At 40.7% G+C, this 17191-nt stretch overlaps 1 protein-coding gene across 4 annotated transcripts in view; it reads right to left on the reverse strand.

Moving 5' to 3' along the window:
- Positions 1 to 560: 560 nt before the first annotated feature.
- PGM2 (phosphoglucomutase 2) overlaps positions 561 to 17191 on the reverse strand; it is a 31712-nt gene continuing 15081 nt past the window's right edge. For 2 of the 4 annotated variants that reach the window (XM_014455638.2, XM_023753658.1), the window contains 10 exons: positions 15760 to 15843; positions 15437 to 15630; positions 12778 to 12967; positions 11967 to 12064; positions 10373 to 10553; positions 10188 to 10281; positions 8822 to 8951; positions 7947 to 8136; positions 6278 to 6411; positions 597 to 760 (listed from right to left, as the gene is read on the reverse strand). In XM_014455638.2, the coding sequence (XP_014311124.1) occupies positions 658 to 760; positions 6278 to 6411; positions 7947 to 8136; positions 8822 to 8951; positions 10188 to 10281; positions 10373 to 10553; positions 11967 to 12064; positions 12778 to 12967; positions 15437 to 15630; positions 15760 to 15843 (1398 nt within the window). In that variant the 3' untranslated portion in view covers positions 597 to 657. Of the gene's footprint in view, positions 761 to 6277; positions 6412 to 7946; positions 8137 to 8821; positions 8952 to 10187; positions 10282 to 10372; positions 10554 to 11966; positions 12065 to 12777; positions 12968 to 15436; positions 15631 to 15759; positions 15844 to 17191 lie in introns of all 4 variants that reach the window. The other 2 variants (XM_006088517.3, XM_023753659.1) reach the window with 2 other exon arrangements.

The following is a 17191-nucleotide window of genomic DNA, read 5'->3' on the forward strand; positions in this document are numbered from 1 at the left end:
TCAGCTGATTTCTCAACAGAAACTATGCAGGCCAGAAGGGAGTGGCAAGAAATATTCAAAGTGATGAATAGCAAGAACCTACAACCAAGATTACTCTACCCAGCAAAGCTATCATTTATAATTGAAGGTCAGATAAAGAGCTTCACAGATAAGAAAAAGCTAAAGGAGTTCATCACCACCAAACCAGGATTATATGAAATGCTGAAGAGTATTCTTTAAGAACAGGAGGAAGAAGAAAAAGGTAAAGATAAAAATTATGAACAACAAAGTGATAACAAATACATATCTATCAACAAGTGAATCTAAAAATCAAGTGAATAAAAAATCTGACCAACAGAATAAACTGGTGAATAAAATCGAATCAGGGGCATAGAAAGGGAGTAGACTGACAATTCTCGGGGGCAAGGGGGTGTGGGGGGTGCGGGAAGAGACTGGACAAAAATGGTACACCTATGGACGAGGACAGTGGGGGGGGGGTAAAGGGGGGGGGGTAAGGCCAGGGGGTGAGGTGGAAACCAGGTGGAGGGGAGCTATGGGGAGGAAAAGAGGAACAACTGTAATAATCTGAACAATAAAGATTTATTTTAAAAAAAAGAAAAAAGAAATCAAGTTCAGCTTAATGTAGGTAAATGCAATTGTGCCCAAGGCTGGAATATTTCACTCTGCTTTTGCCTGCAGGTTATACTTTTGTGGCTGGAAAAAATGTTCTTCAATAGCAGTGACTAGTTCATTTAATTCTTTCTTCAGCTGCTCAGGATCACTGCAAAATAAGGGGGGAAATTCTAGATCAGTGGATTTTCACAAAGCATATTTTATTTTTTAAATACATTTTTATTGATTTCAGAGAGGAAGGGAGAGGGAGAGAGATGGAAACATCAATGATGAGAGAGAATCATTGATCTGCTGCCTCCTGCACGCCCCCTACTGAGGATCAAGATCACAACCCAGGCATGTGCCCTTGACCAGAATCGAACCTGGGACCCTTTAGTCCCGCAGGCGACGCTCTATCCACTGAGCCAAAACAGCCAGGGCCCAAAGCATATTTAAATTCTCCCCACTGTGACCAAGTACAATGACATGTAACCTTCAGAGGAGGGCTACTAATAAATCTGACAAAACAGAAGTCCAGGGAGCCTAGCCTCTGTTAACAACAACAAAAAATCCCACGAGACAATATCAATTATTTTCCCCAAAGGCTTTCCCAAAGTCTCAACCATAAACAAAAACCATCTTTCTAGTCTTCAAAAGAATGTTTAAGAAACACAATGTTTGCCCTCACATCCCTAAAGTTCTGCAATGTTTGTGCCTAACATTGCAGAGAAAACTTCACGACTCCAGTTGTCACTGAGTCCTGCTGAACTGTTACAAGCCACAGCTGTTATGGCCTAGTTCTCCCAGGACAAGAACGTTCCTGATACTGTTTCCACACAAACTTCTGGAAGCTAAGCAGCAGGTGTGGCTGTAAGCCCTTCCTAGACCAGACAGGGCCAGGGAACCTCCTAGCGGGCCTGCTAGTCACGCACCAGGAACTCAGACCCTGGGATTCATCTTCATTATTCTACCTTCAGAACAAAGGGCCACAACTAAAATATAAATGCTAATCTAGGGAGCAAGATCCCGCTAAGGAAATCCAGTTTTCAAGCAGGCGGAAAACACTCATTCACATGTAAATGATTGGAAGGCAGATGACAGATAAACTGGACTTGGAATTAGACAAGTTTCCAGCAGCTCATATAAGTGTCAGGCCACTAGCACAGTGTGAGTTACTATGAGAACTTTAACCCAAAAAGCTACTTAAAAAAGCTAAATCCTTCAATTCAAAATGTCATTACTTCATACTTAACCATCTTTCACATACTAGTATACAAACTTTTTTAAAAAATATATTTTATTGATTTTTTACAGAGAGGAAGGGAGGATAGAGTTAGAAACATCAATGAGAGAGAAACATCGATCAGCTGCTTCCTGCACACCCCCTACTGGGGATGTGCCCGCAACCAAGGTACATACCCTTGACTGGAATCGAACCTGGGACCCTTCAGTCCGCAGGCAGACGCTCTATCCACTGAGCCAAACCAGTCAGAGCTACAAACTATATTTTAATGGAGATGGCAATCCTTGTCATTTAAGATCATTTTTACATTGTGCAAGCTAAGAGTACAACTAACACAACCCATCTTGTTACAGGCGTTAATTCTGGCTCTACTGGTTGCTAGGGTGTGCCCCGGGGAAGGCTCAGCCGCTGGAAGGCCCAGATTCCTCATTTGTAAAATTGGGATAAAGAGTGTACCTGCCCAAGAGAGTTGCTGTGTACATTGAGACAAATTATAGAAAGCAATTAGCATAGAATCTGGCCCCAAAACCTCAATAAATGTAAGCTGTTGTTATAATTATTTTTATCCCTGTTGGTAACACATAAAGTAATTATGCTTCATAAGTACATATGAATCATGCAGGTCTTTTTTTTCCTTCCCCATAAGCGTGCTTTGAAGAAAAAAGCAATCCTCAGGAAGGCACATAACTAATTACTGTGTGTGTTTTTTCAACAATATACCTAAAACTCAACAGTGAATTTACTACATATGGACATACAGACATATTTATATATATATATGTATCTGTAGTCTACAGAGAGCTATGTATCTTTATAGCTCCAACTGGTCTTGTTTCTGTTAGAACTCTCCCTGATATAATTATTATCTAAACCTTAGATAGTAAGAGAAAGTCTTTGTTCTTAGGAATGCATATTAAAGTCTATGACTTACTTTTAAATGGCTCAGGGGAAAAATAAACAACAACCAAAAATATAATGTATATAGTGAGAGAGAGCAACTATCACAAAACGTTAGCAATTGCTAATTCTAGATTGAGGTAGGCAAACCAGGGCTTTATGGCGTGTTTGTGTAAATTTTATTGGAACATTGCCACACCCATTCCTTCATGTCTATGGCTGTTTTCTAGCTACGACAGCAGACCCAGTAGTTGTGGCAGAAACCATAGGACCTGCAAACCCTAAAATATTTACTATCTAGCTCTTTACAGGAAAAGCTTGCCAAGTCCTGGTCTAAGCGAGGGTATGTAATATTCTCTACATTATTATTTCAACATTTCTGTCGGTTTCAAATTTTCCAAAATAAAAACTAAAGACATCTACCCCAACAAAATATTTTTTAAAAAGCAGAACTTATACCAGAAAAGGATTTCATATCTTGAGAAATTAGTAGGTCATGAAATTCTATGAATAAATGAAATTCATGATATGACTATATTAGTAATATTTTAGGTTATCAGAAAATAAGGAAACCTTAGCCATGGTTTTACTGCTGTTGTACAGTAGGTATGCTGGTGCCTGGCTTGAACCCTGACAGCATAGCCATAGCTGACTTAGTGCTTAATGTCCCATTTAATGAAAGCAAGCAACATTTCAATGCATATAATAAAAGCACACTTTTTCTAAGTGTTTTTAGCAATTTATAAATCAGTATTTGAATTTAAGTCCACTCAGTAAGCCATGTGAAAAATGTAAATACCACAGACCCTTAAACATTAAATAGTACTGTTATTTTAAAGCAAAGTTTTCTGGAATATTAGGCACATTTTTCACAGGATAATGAAAAGGAAAAGACAAATATAGACAAATATCTATAGAAAACATCTTTAAATTGGTCTAATGTCTATTCCCCCCGCCAAAAAAGAATAAGATACAGAAATATACAAACACTAAGTGAGAATGAGAATTACAAAGAAGCCAATGAAAAAATCATACTCGATGTAGTAGCATACAGCTTGTTATTTAACACAGGTGGAAACACCAATACTTGCACAATCCTATATAATAAAGAGGTAATATGCAAATTAACCCTCATGTCCTCACAAGATGGCTGCCTATGGCCAGGCCAGCAGGGGGGTTAGTGAGGGACAACCAAATGACTGAACAGCAGGCTGCGTGGGGCGACAAGGCCGGCAGGGGGGCCGTGAGGGGCGACTAGGCTGGTAGTGGGGTGCAGTTAGGAGAGACCAGGCTGGCATGCAGAGGCAGTGAGGGTCAACAAGGCAGGCAGGCAGGTGAGCAATTAGGAGCCAGCAGTCCAGGATTGTGAGAGGGATGTCTGATTGCCAGTTTAGGTCCAATCCCTGGGATCGGGCCTAAACTGGCAGTCAGACATCTCCCAAGGGGTTCCAGATTGGAGAGGGTGCAGGTTGGGCTGAGGGGAGCCCCCACCCCGTGCATGAATTTCATGCACTGGGCCTCTAGTATTCCATAAAACACTGGTAATGCAAAGTGCTCAGAAAATGAGCTGTTTTATGTTTAAGTTGCTTCATAGCTGAGTTTTTGCCCTTTAAGCACAAGAAGGTTTTAATGAGAATCTGTAGCAAATCTATTACAGTCCCATGACTTCATAGATCCATGTAATTGAGTACCTCGATGGTTAAGAATTATAATCATGACTCTGACAGCTGTTCGGCAGCTCTTACTCAGAAGATGCAGGGCCCACTGGGAGCAGAATGCTATTTCACTTAAACTCTCTGAGTTCTTGTTTCCATGTTTCTAGTTTTGTTTTGCTTCAGTATTTCTTGCTTTGCTATCAGCACTCACTTTGCCTGTCTAAGGGAAGTCTAACCCTAACAATTGTTTCCTCACCCACTCCTAATTTGCTGTATCGTAATTTGCTATTGGCTTGCCAATTTAAGATGCTCAGCAGTGTTCCTCTCCTCCTACTTCCACATGGTGCAAATCTGATTCACAAACTCAGAAAAATCTTTCTACGAGCAAAGCTTTGGAATATATGTTGTAACAACTACCAAGTCTTCTGCCTTCTACTACAGTAGCCATTAGCCACACGTGGTTGTCAAGCATTTGAAATATGCCTTGTACAACCAAGAAACTGATTTTTAAATTTCATTTAAGTCCGATTGATTGAAATTCAAATTTAAAAATTGACACTTGATTTGGCTGTTGGAAAACTTAAGTGTGTTTGGAATAACTGGGATATCAAATTCTATATTTTCTACTGTAAATTTTATGAGATCTAAATACAGTTACAGTATTTCGCAAAAAAAAATTGGCATTTGAATTGAGATACATGGCAAGTTGTAAGATACTAAATGGATTGTGAAGACTTTGTGTGGCAAAAACATGAAATATCTCAATAACTTTTAGTATGGATTACATATTGTAATGACACTATTTAAATAGACTAAGTTAAATCAAATATGTTATTAAAATTAATTTCACCTGTTTCTATTCACTAATGGAACATTTAAATTTGCATAGGTGGCTCACATTTTATTTCTATTGGGCAGAGTTGATTTCACCTTAAATTTTTCCCCCTGATTCTTAAGTGTAATCTAAATAGAGAAGAGCTAGTTAACTGTGGGTTAAGTAGTTTGCAGTAGCGCATTTGCACATGCTAATGACATACAACACAGTTGTTAAAGTTCAAAATGTTACAGTTGGAAAGTGACCAACTCCAGCCCTTTCCCATACTCATGAAGCCATGACCCTGAAGCTACCAGACCATCAGTCCTTCGGTTGCAAGGGCTCTTTCTGACATTGACTCTTTATCCTGGGACCCAGCATAGCCTAATGCAACCAAACAGGTGCTCAAAATATGTGCTGAATGCATGTGCAATGATTTTACTTTATTGTATCAGACACATGTGGAAAAAGAGGAAAACTCATTGGTGCTTACCTCATATAAAAAGTACTAGAGCCCTAGCTGGTTTGGCTCAGTGGATAGAGTGTCGGCCTGAGGACCAAAGGGTCCCAGGTTTGATTCTGGTTTTACCAGTATCTGGTTAGACCCTCTCGGATGCTCACCCTCTGCCATATTTACATATTTACATATTTCAAGGGCACATGCCTGGGTTGCAGGCTCGATCCCCAGTAGGGGATGTGCAGGAGGCAGCCAATCAATGATTCTCTCTCATCATTGATGTTTCTATCTCCCTCTCCCTCTCCCTTCCTCTCTGAAATCAATAAAAATATTTTAAAAAAATATTACTAGAGAAAGGAAATAATATTACTATTACTGAAATTAGGAATGGCATTTTTCTCATACAAAGAAAAGTTGGGAGAGAAAGAGATGTAATTAAGCTTGAAGGGAACAGTCGTGTCCCTGGATGCTCCAAGCAGCTGTTAATATCAAGGTATTTGCTGTAGGTTCTGGAACAAGCTTCCCAGTTAAACGACACACTGGAAAGAGGAAATGTTTTACTCAGCATATAAACAGAACCAACTAGGAAGTTTAGGGACTGAAAACCATCCACATCTTACCTGTTTCCAGGCGGGGCACACAGTTCCGCGTAGTACTTGATTTTGGGCTCTGTCCCACTGGTCCGCATGGTGGCCACGCATCCATTCGCAAAGGTAAAGGTGATCATTTGGCTGCTTTTACTAGTAGGGAGAACCTAGGAATGAATTATACACATTCTGAATGTATATAGTAACAGAAACTCTTCTGACCTAGATAATAGTTTCCTCTAGATATGCAAGAAAATAAATGCCAAGCAACTATATTGGTTCAGGAAGAAGAACACTGTGGAGAAAATCTGAAAATGCACTCCATACAAATGACACACTAGATAATAATAAAAAGGAAATGTGTGAAATTTAAGTAAACTTTATAGGCTTTTTACCTCTTCCGTTCTACTCATGAAAACGATTAAAGCTTTACTAAAATTGAAATATATAATTTCACAAGAAATTGATTTACATAGATTAATGATGCATTACAAAAAAAAAATAAAATAAAAACAACACTAGACCTTACTTAACTTTGCAAAAATGTCTATGGACAGACTTAAAAAAAAATAAAGCTTCTGGCGGATGTATTCATAACTGGATGTATTCACTAAAATGACAGGAGTATGAGAAACAAAACAAACACAAGGGCAAAGAGGAAGAAAGGGAACCGCAGTAGATGGGGTTGCCAGCCAATCTGGGAAGTCAGAAAACAGATGGAGGAGCAAACCTGCCCCGGAACACGGGGTGACAGCTGAGCACTGCAGGCGACAGACGAGAACCCAGTCAAGGTGTTCTGCAAAACCTGCCAAACTCACTACCTGAGGCACCAGGTACTGCAAAGGGCAGGGGAAAGGCAAGGTGGTATTTGAAAGTAGCTGTTAGACCCTCTCGGATGCTCACCCTCTGCCATATTAATACAAGCACAGAATCTCATGTCACCCAAAGTTATGGTATAAATGTATTGTGAGGACAGGGAGGAAGGGGAATGGTGAATGCTGGAAGTGTAAGAACTAAATCCTTGTCTCCATAACAGAAAATTAGTAGAGTCTAACACTGATAATTCAAAACATATAAGCACAGTATTTAGAAACCTGTTGGTAAAGTCCAGGAGAAAAAACTGAGAGGGAATGTGGTTGTCGATGCATGACAATGAGATGGCAGTGGTTGGATCTGCCATGTTTCATTGTAACTTTTTTTTTTTTTATATATTTTATTGATTTTTTACAGAGAGGAAGGGAGAGAGATAGAGAGTTAGAAACATCGATGAGAGAGAAACATCGATCAGCTGCCTCCTGCACATCTCCTACTGGGGATGTGCCCGCAACCCAAGTACATGCCCTTGACCGGAATCGAACCTGGGACCTTTCAGTCCGCAGGCCGACGCTCTATCCACTGAGCCAAACCGGTTTCAGCTTCATTGTAACTCTTAATACTATTTATCTTTTAGTAATATATGGTGTATTGCCCGGCTGGTGTGGCTCCGTGGCTGAGTGTCGACCTAAGAACCAGGAGGTCACAGTTCAATTCCCAGTCAGGGCACATGCCCAGGTTGTGGGTTCTGTCACCAGTAGCGGGTGTGCAGGAGGCAAGCCGATCAATGATTGTCTCTCATCCTTGATGTTTCTATCTCTCTCTCCCTCTCCCTTCCTCTCTGAAATCACTAACAGACAAGAGTTTGATGAAAGTGGATGTGACTTACCGCTTTTTTGTCAGGCTGGCCATCATCATAGCCAGTGGTAAGGTCCCTAATGCCAGAAATCTCAAATCTGCCACAAGTTTTCGGATAATTATTCTTCCCATCATAGTTTCTAAGGTTCTCAAATAATTTCTTAATGGTTCCTTGATCATGGCAGATAAAATATGAAGCTTTGGTAATATGGTAGCCATACCTATCAAAACAAATACAAATACATGCAAAATGAGGAACAAATAATTATGCATAGCATATACAGAACGGGCACCAACCAGCACATTCTCAAATACGTAATGAGACAAATGACCATGACTAGCTTCAAAGCAATCATTTAGCATTAAAAGGAGGTGCAACAATTTACCCGAGGGCTCACCAAGCTGCTACCTTGCCTTCAGCCTATACTTGTAAGTAAAATTATACTGGAACAGCCATACCACGCCCATTGCATTATGTACTGTGTCTGGCTCCTTTTGCATCAGAAAGGCAAGAGTTGAGAAACTGCTATAAAGACTAAATAGACGTTTCATGAACACATTTAATCTTTTTTGGCATCAGACACTTAAAATCACATTCTGTGTCATGTTCTCATTTAGTAAAGATTAGTGCTATCACAAATGGTAAGTATCAAAAGGAAAAGATAATCTCGTTTCGTTTTCTTAAGAAATAGAATTCATAACTAAAGTCAGAGCTTTGGAAAGAACATTAGCATCTCATACGCAAGAACATAATACACTTAAAATACATTGCCACATGTGGTAATGTATGTTAACGACTTATTGTGGCAACCATGTCCCAATATATACACATATTGAATCATTACATTGTACACATGAAACTAATCAAACTATATTACTTCAATTCAATAATCAATAGAAACTTACTCAACGTAGATGGCCTTTAGCTGCTGAGACAGAGACAAATTTTTGGTTGCAAGAAAGCTAGCCAGCTCTGCGCTTATGACGGCGGCACTGACTCCATCTTTGTCCAGAACAAAAGGGCAGCACATATATCCTGCAGAGACACATGTCAGACACAGACACTTAGGAGTGGGTTCCTTTATAACATTGTGGTGCATGTATCTACACACACCCTGCCTATCACATAAGTGGTTTTACAGTATAAGAGATGGGTGCTTCTCATTTGCCAGTATTATAATTAAGAATCAAGCCAGTGCTCAGCACATAGTAGGCCTTCAAGAAGTATTTGTTGAATAACCTGTAAGGAGAGTCTTCCTCCCAGACAATGGTGCTTGTTTCCTAGGTCCAGCCCAAATTCCTCCAGCTCCCACAGAACTGTTTCCAGTTGTTTTAGTCAAGGCTTATGCTGTCTTCTCTGAATCCCCATAGTTCTTGTGAGTTATATTATTCATCTTGGTTCCTGGCCTATTGTCTTCTGTGTGGTAATTTAACTAGATCCTTGGCAACTGCTGTGGGCAGAGGTCAGTGCCCATTTCTTTCAGAATGACTGTGTAATTGACATGCAATAAATATTTGATAAACCAATGCAAAAATATTATTAAATAAAAAACTATAGAAAGAGAAGACTGCCAATTGTGAGAAAAAAAGAGCAACACTGAGCAATTCCACTTCGTTTAATTGGTTCAATTTTATGGGTGCTGCAGGAAATATGCAGATGAATAAGAAGAATACGTATTATAGGATAAATATGATGTGTCAGAGCTTTTGCTGAATGAATAGCTAAAATATCCCCAGCACAAACATCTGAATTTCAGGTGTCTGTGGCTCACTCTCCTTTCTGCTCATTCCTATTGATAGTTTAAGACAAGTGTTTTTCTGTCATCCTGGCTGGGCTTGGGGTCATCCTTTCAGATGACAATCACTTTGATGAAGGCACCACGACTCGGCCTTCTTCCCTGTGGACAGACACTTAGGTCTGGATATCAACTCCACAGTGGAGGAAACAGCACACTCCCCCAAAAATGTGGATTCTTAAGCTGCCAGCAGCCATGTGCATAATATCGCTGTTTTCAGTCATCTGGGGAAAGGATTCACTTTCTTACACGAATGGCTTGGTTATTTGCCAGATATTCTTTCTAGCTGAATGAAATCTGAGATGCCAATTTAGGGATAGGACAGTTCAACCCTCTTTGAATGCCACAGAAGCAAAGCAAACTGTGTTCTCCTGTTTCACACTAATTTACTGAACCCAAATCCAAATCCACATCTTTTCCCACATATTTGCATTCTGTGTATCAACAAATTCTATGAGCATCACATGGCTTCTTACCAATAGCTTCTTCAAATGCAAATAAGACATTTTTCCCCTGGTCTATTAGCTGCTTGGCTCGGTTTCCCATCCACTTAAAGCCAGTTAATGTTTCCTAAAGGGATAATCCAAAAGAGAAAGACGTGCCTTAGACCTTCAGTAGAGCAAATGAAAGGCGAAAGACTATGTGCCCCCAAAAACCTTACCTCAAAGTGAAAACCCTCCTTTAAGGCAATGGCCCGCAAGATTTTGGAAGAGACGGTGCTGGACAGCATGTACGTGTCCTTGAGGGCACTGGGATCTTGATTCTTTTCTTTCCAACAAGTAAAGAGCCACCAGCCCAAGAGGGCCCCCAACTCGTTGCCAGAAAATACTCTCCATTCACCACTGAAAGAGAAAACAACCGTGCACTGCTGAGGTCTCCAAAGACACTGGGAGTCCCTGCAACGGAACAAGGAAGCTAAAAAGGTTCAAGGTCATTTCTGGAAGACGCCCTGTTATTGTTGTTTAAATAACTGGCTAGAAACGTGACTGCCGCTTCGCAAACATGTGAGCATCTATCAGGTCTCAGCCAGTTTGCCTAGACAAACAGCCAATCTTTGAAGAGCGTGTAAAAGTATGTCAGTGATTATACATCATTCCTTTTCTCTTTGTTTTCCGCAAAGGCTTTTTCAACACAACAGAAATATGCTGACAAGATTCCCCAACTATACTAGTGTGTACGTCTTAATTTTCGGTCAGTTTTATTGAGTCTGAGAAGGCAACAGCTTAGCATTCCTTAAGATTGAGCTTGATGCTAAAATGGTGAGGACGCCAAAAACATGCGTGGGTTTATCTTCCTCCCTGTGGTCCATGTGGCTAGAAGTACATTGCATGTTCTAGCACATATCACCTTAGCTTGATTTTCTAAAAACGGATACAGAATTGACTCTGTTTTATCATAATCTAAAACCTAACCCTTTAATAGCACTACACTCCCCGAAACGCCACATATGCCATCTGATACCTGAAACTGCTTGATCCCTGCCTGCCTTTCAATGCCTCCCACCCCGTAACCTATCACCTCTCTGTGCACACTCTACAGCAGTGGTTCTCAACCTTCTGGCCCTTTAAATACAGTTCCTCATGTTGTGACCCAACCATAAAATTATTTTTGTTGCTACTTCATAACTGTAATGTTGCTACTGTTGTGAATCGTAATGTAAATATCTGATATGCAGGATGGTCTTAGGCGACCCCTGTGAAAGGGTCGTTTGACCACCAAAGGGGTCGCGACCCACAGGTTGAGAACCGCTGCTCTACAGTCAAACTTGCCTTATACTGTCAGTACTCCACAGGCACTCCTCTCTAGTCTGCTCAACCTGAGTTCAACATTTCCTTGAAGGTCAGCTCCTTACCAAACCTGCTGGCGAATAAAGAACTGCAAAGCCAGCACCAAGCAAAGCACTTTGTCCTCATTAGGCACTGAGTCATTAATTATAATGAATCAATGATAAAAAGATAACAGGGAGTGATTTCAATTCCAGGTTCACACTGGGCGGTTCACTTTGCATTGTGCTTGCAGAGTAATCGTGTGGCCCCCGTGTCAGCACCCTGCTCGGTGTTGGAAGACTCTCCAGAAACCCAGTGAGATGATCATTTGCAAAGTAAATGGGAAATAAGCACAGTAACTTAAACTTAATTTATTAAATTTAATTTAAATTTAATTCAAATAGGTCCAGTCTCCCCAGAAGCATTTTCCTGCCCAAGATGTCACCCTTTATCATTTCTATTATGTAGGCAATCACATTGAGTACGTACCTGTCTTGCTTTTCTGCCACAGCAAGTCTATCAGCATCTGGGTCATTTGCTAAAATGACTTTGGCCTTGATTTTGTCAGCCAAAGCAAAAGATAAAGTCTGAAAAAGAGCAGAAAGAAAGAATATTTCCATCAAGAATCAAGGACTTTGCAGTCTTTAGAAACGTTCAGTTATTTAAGAACCAAAAGAGAATTTTCCCCAAACTCAGGCTGAATTTTATTTCTGGAGCTGGTCTTGGCTGGTCATGTATTACTTCCTGAGCCAGGTCAGATAATGAGAGAACCAGAGCACGACCCAGACCTGCCCATGGAATTCACCCCACAGCTGATCGTGTGTGTGCAGCTGGAATGGTATCTCCAGGCTTCCCATGTGATCAACCTCACAAACAAACCAAAATAAACTGGCTCTCTGAATCTCATTGTTACCCTACCCTTTAAAAGGCCGAAGGAACCATAATTTAAATAGTACTTCCTCATATCAGAAAAATGACAATTAAGGAATAAAATTCATGGGAGGATAAACTTCCATTCTATTACTGTTTCCTTTTGGCATTAAGGAAGCACAGTAACTTAAACTTAATTCATGAAATTTAATTTAAAAAATTTAGATTTCAGCCCTCATATCCTGATGCTAACATATCTAATTTGAAAGTTCCTTTAAGAAATGGATGATTGATTAATAAATATAAATATTTCCAATGATGAAATTATTTTTGTTCCTTACAATGAAAGCACATAAAAAACCATATTGTACTTGGTAGTCATAGTTTTGAACAGAAGAGGTAAACTTTATAAATAAAAATATGAGGTTACCAAGACACCTTCACCCTCTTCGGGATTCGGGTATTTCACTGTTGGGAACTCAGGATCGGGATCCTTCTGTTCGGGAACAGCCTCGGGAGGAACAAAGTCAAAAGCCCGGAAAGCCGACTGCACGAAGCGGTGGCCCACGCCGTGGACGGAGGTGTGCACAAACTTCAGCTTGGTCTCCTTGTTCACGCTCCTGGAACCAGACACGTCACGGAAAATGATCAAATACACAAACGTGACTTTCAAAACGGGAAGGTTTGCAAAGTATCAAGGAACCAGATCCACAAGACATCAGTGTGATACAAACGTACAACGAGGGTCTTTCTATCGCATTAAAAAAACTTACTCCTCTCCAATATAATACCCCTCTTCCAACAGGCTCAAGTTTTAAATTTTACTCTGCAGTTATTTTCAGCAAATCTGATTCCTGTCAGAGTTTATGATGCAGCATTCACACCGAGAGCGGGAGGGCAGAAAGAGCCCTGGGCTCAGGTTCCAACCTATAGCAAATATCTGATATATAATAAACACTCAATTAGTATTAGCAATTGTTTGAGAAAAGTAGTTTCCAATTGGTCAAAGAAGGATAGGTTCTTCAATTTAACATGTTGGTACAACCACAAACCTTTTAGAAAAAAACAACACCTAATTAAACAAAATTAAAAATCACCAATGACTCAAAAGAGTTAAATATTACAAAATATAAATATACAAGTCCAAAAAATAGGGGGAGGTTTTTTTTTTTTATAATTGTGGCGTAGAGTCTTCTTAAGTATGACACAAAACCTGGAAGTCATAAATTAAAAACTGGTAAACATCACATTTTTATAGAAGTTCAGCAGAAAGATTCAATGAAAAAATCCAAAGGCAACACTGGAAAGGAAAATATTTGAAAATAATGAAGTCCAGTTTTCTACATAGGCAAAGAGGTTTCACAAATACAAAAGATGAACAAATACACAGAAAAATATAGGTTAAATAAATATGAAAAACAGCTTATTTAGAATGCAAATAAAGTGAGATATTACTTTCATTTAACAAACTGGGGAAGATGAGAAACTTGATAATACTCAGTGAGGTAAGAATGTGTGGCTCATATCCCGTTGGTGGGAGTGTCAACTAACATTTTTGAAGAGCAATTTGTAAACCATTATCAACTTTGTAAATGCACATACGATTCTGACGCCAGAAATGTACCTAAGGATACACATGGAAATATGTACACTTAGATACACACACAGACACGACCCACGGACTCCAGTAACTGCTCAAGAGCTCCTTGGAGTGGCCCAAACTGGAAACCCTTAGCTTTTTGTTTTGTTTTGTTTTAATCCTCACCAGAGACATGCTGAGAGAGAGGGAAAGAGACAGAGAAAGAGAGATGAGAGTGAGAGAGAACATCTATCAGTGCCTTCCGTACGTGCCCTGACCAGGGATTGAACCCACAACCTAGGGATGTGCCCTGAGCGGGAATCGAACTGGCAACCTTTAGGTGCACAGGATGACACTCAACCAACTGAGCCGCTCCAGGCTGGCAGAAACCCTTAGTCTTTGAGAAGCTGACTCAGAGGGACAGAAGGAAGGCTCGAAGAAGTGTTTTACTTGTTCCCAACATTTAAAAATTAGGAGATTTCACAAACCAAATCTTGGTTTCCAGTTTCTTTCAGGGAGAAAAAGTCAGATGGCCTGGCAACTCCGGATGACGTTTGCACAGGGTAACGCCCAGCTGGCACGGCTGCTCCTTCATATGCGACTGAGGTTCCACAGGCTACGCGGGAGCCTGCTCTCCCAGGTGGTCCAATAACTACATTATTAGAGACAACCTAAAAAATTCCACTTCCTGAAAACCAGTGGTTTTTTGCTCGGGGGACAATGAGGAGTGGTGGACCCACAGCAAACTACGGAAGGACGACACTGCCTCAGCTCGTCTACTTCTTATTTCATGGTCATTACTGAGTCTGTGTCACTGGGTTAAATAAACGGGCACAGCAGACATTACAAAAACAAGTGTCAGGACTAGCAGGGGGTAATAGAGAAAGTATCCGTGACAAATTAACTGGAGAGAAAAGGCATCGCACAAACAACACGCACGGTATATTCCTATAGATGGTTTGAAATATATTGCACGTATGTGTGCTTGCATATGCACAGAAAATTTCTGGAAAGTTAAAAAAAAGTCAGTGTTTCCTACTCAACACCTTTCAACAAGTTTTATATATACATATACTAGTATACACACACACACATACACTCTCCTACACATATATGAGTCTGCAGCAGAGGTCAGCAAACTGTGGTCTATGGGCCAGCCACCTGCCACTGAGCCAAACCAGCTAGGGCTGCTTTTGTAAACAAACTTATTTTTTGGAACACAGCTAGGTTTGCGCTCATTCATTTACATATCATCTACGGCTGCTTTCCCACGACAGCAGAGCTGGGCAGGTGTGACAGTCTATATGGCTCGCAAAGCCAAAAATATTCACTATCCGCCTTTTTAAGGAATGTTACCAAACCCCAGTCCACAGCCTCTAAAATCAGACGCAGCTACCGTTTATGTACTTGGCCTATTGTACTTGGCCTGTGTATAGAAAGCATGAAGTGAGAGAGCCTGGCTGAATCACACTAACTGAACTCACCTGAGGTGAGTGTGCAATCCATTTACCTGTGAAAACAGTATTTTTTAAGATCTTCATAGTAGTCCTTACTGATAGAAGCACTTGGGTCGTGAAGGAGTGGACTGCCGTTAAGTAAGGAATCATCCCAAGCTTGGGGCCATGGCTCCAGGTTCTCTTCAATAGCTTGAGAAATCCCTTTGTCGTGCGGGTGGGTGATCTGAGCTCCGTTAGCCCAGTAGACCTGAGAACGCAGGCACACATCCAGATAGGATGCGGTGAATGGAAACGCATCCATTCCCCATGCTCCCAAACTGTGGAGGGTTAGGGTTCGCCGAGAAGGACATACGTGTGGACAGAAAAATAAAAGTACCTTATAACCATCATCTTGCTTCGGGTTGTGGGAGGCAGTTATCATGATCCCAGCACAAAGTTTCAAATGCAGCACTGTGTAGGGCTGTCACGGCAGGAAACAAGAGCAGTTTTTTTTGTGTGTGTTTTTTTTTATAATATATCATCTTTTTTTTTATTGTCTAAAGTTTTTACATATGTCTCCTTTTTCCCCAATTGACCCCCCAACCCAGCCATTCCCACCCGAGGCAAGCCCCCACCGCCCCAGTGTCTGTGTCCATTGGTTATGCTAATATGTATGCATACCAGTCCTTTGGTTGCTCTCTAAACCCACCCCCCCACACACACCCCCACCACACCATTTGTCTCTGGATCTATTCTTGTTCATCAAATTATGTTGATCATTATATCCCACATATGAGTGAGATCATGTATATTTATCTTTCTCCAACTGACTTATTTCGCTTAGCATAATGCTCTCCAGTTCCATCCATGCTGATGGAATAAGAGCAGTTTTAAACACACACATTAGGTATACGTAAAATGTCTATTCTAGGTATATTGTTTGTATCAAGTTGTTCCCTTTTAATAAACATAATATATAAATATCATAACCTGTCATTCAGTATTTTCGTGCCACACCCAAGCAATATACTCTTATTACCCTTAGAACTAACTCACTGTTCAAAGTTCTGGGACATGTACCCTAATAAGGAGAATATTTTCCTAGGTGCCTTCTTCTCATTGTCTTCTACCTGGTAGAACTAGAAAACTCTCCAAACCATAACATGGTCTAAGCTTCCATTTCACATTCTTTCAAGCCTTCTTCTTGGGACAGAAGCGTATAGATCCAGTTTATTTCCTTTCACTGCTTTCTCTTCTCTTCTTTCCCCCTACTTGCTTTTAGGGAAAAAATTATATCTTGGTCATTTATCTTTGCTCCAGAATAAAAGCTCCCTCTCTTGTATTTCTACTTGGCTCCTATCTTTACAAGACTACTTCTCAAAATGGGGAAAGGGGCCTGTCCCCTCTGTGGCCGCACAAGGGATTTACCAAGCACAGGCCACCGAGATCTAACCACGTGTCCCTCCACCCTCCCATTAAGTGGCTATTAGTCCCCTTAGGAGTTATCTCACATCTGCCATGTGTCCTGGAGCAAAGTAAAGGGAGAATCACTCCATAGAGTGGGAAGTGACCATGAGACACTCATTTAATTCATGTCTGATATAAAAATAATTGCTATTGCCCTGGCCGGTTTTCTCAATGGTTAGAGCATTGGCCCAAGGACCAAAGGGTCACAGTTTTGGTTCCTGGGTCAAGGGCATGTAGCTGGGTTGCAGGTTACCTCCACTCTGGTCAGGGAGCATGTGAGAGGCAACCAATCCATGTGTCTCTCTCACATTGATGTTTCTCTCTCACATCGATGTTTCTCTCTATCTCCCCCACTTTCTTTC

The sequence above is a fragment of the Myotis lucifugus genome, unplaced genomic scaffold (assembly GCF_000147115.1).
Source record: "Myotis lucifugus unplaced genomic scaffold, Myoluc2.0 scaffold_48, whole genome shotgun sequence".
Lineage (NCBI taxonomy): Eukaryota > Metazoa > Chordata > Mammalia > Chiroptera > Vespertilionidae > Myotis > Myotis lucifugus.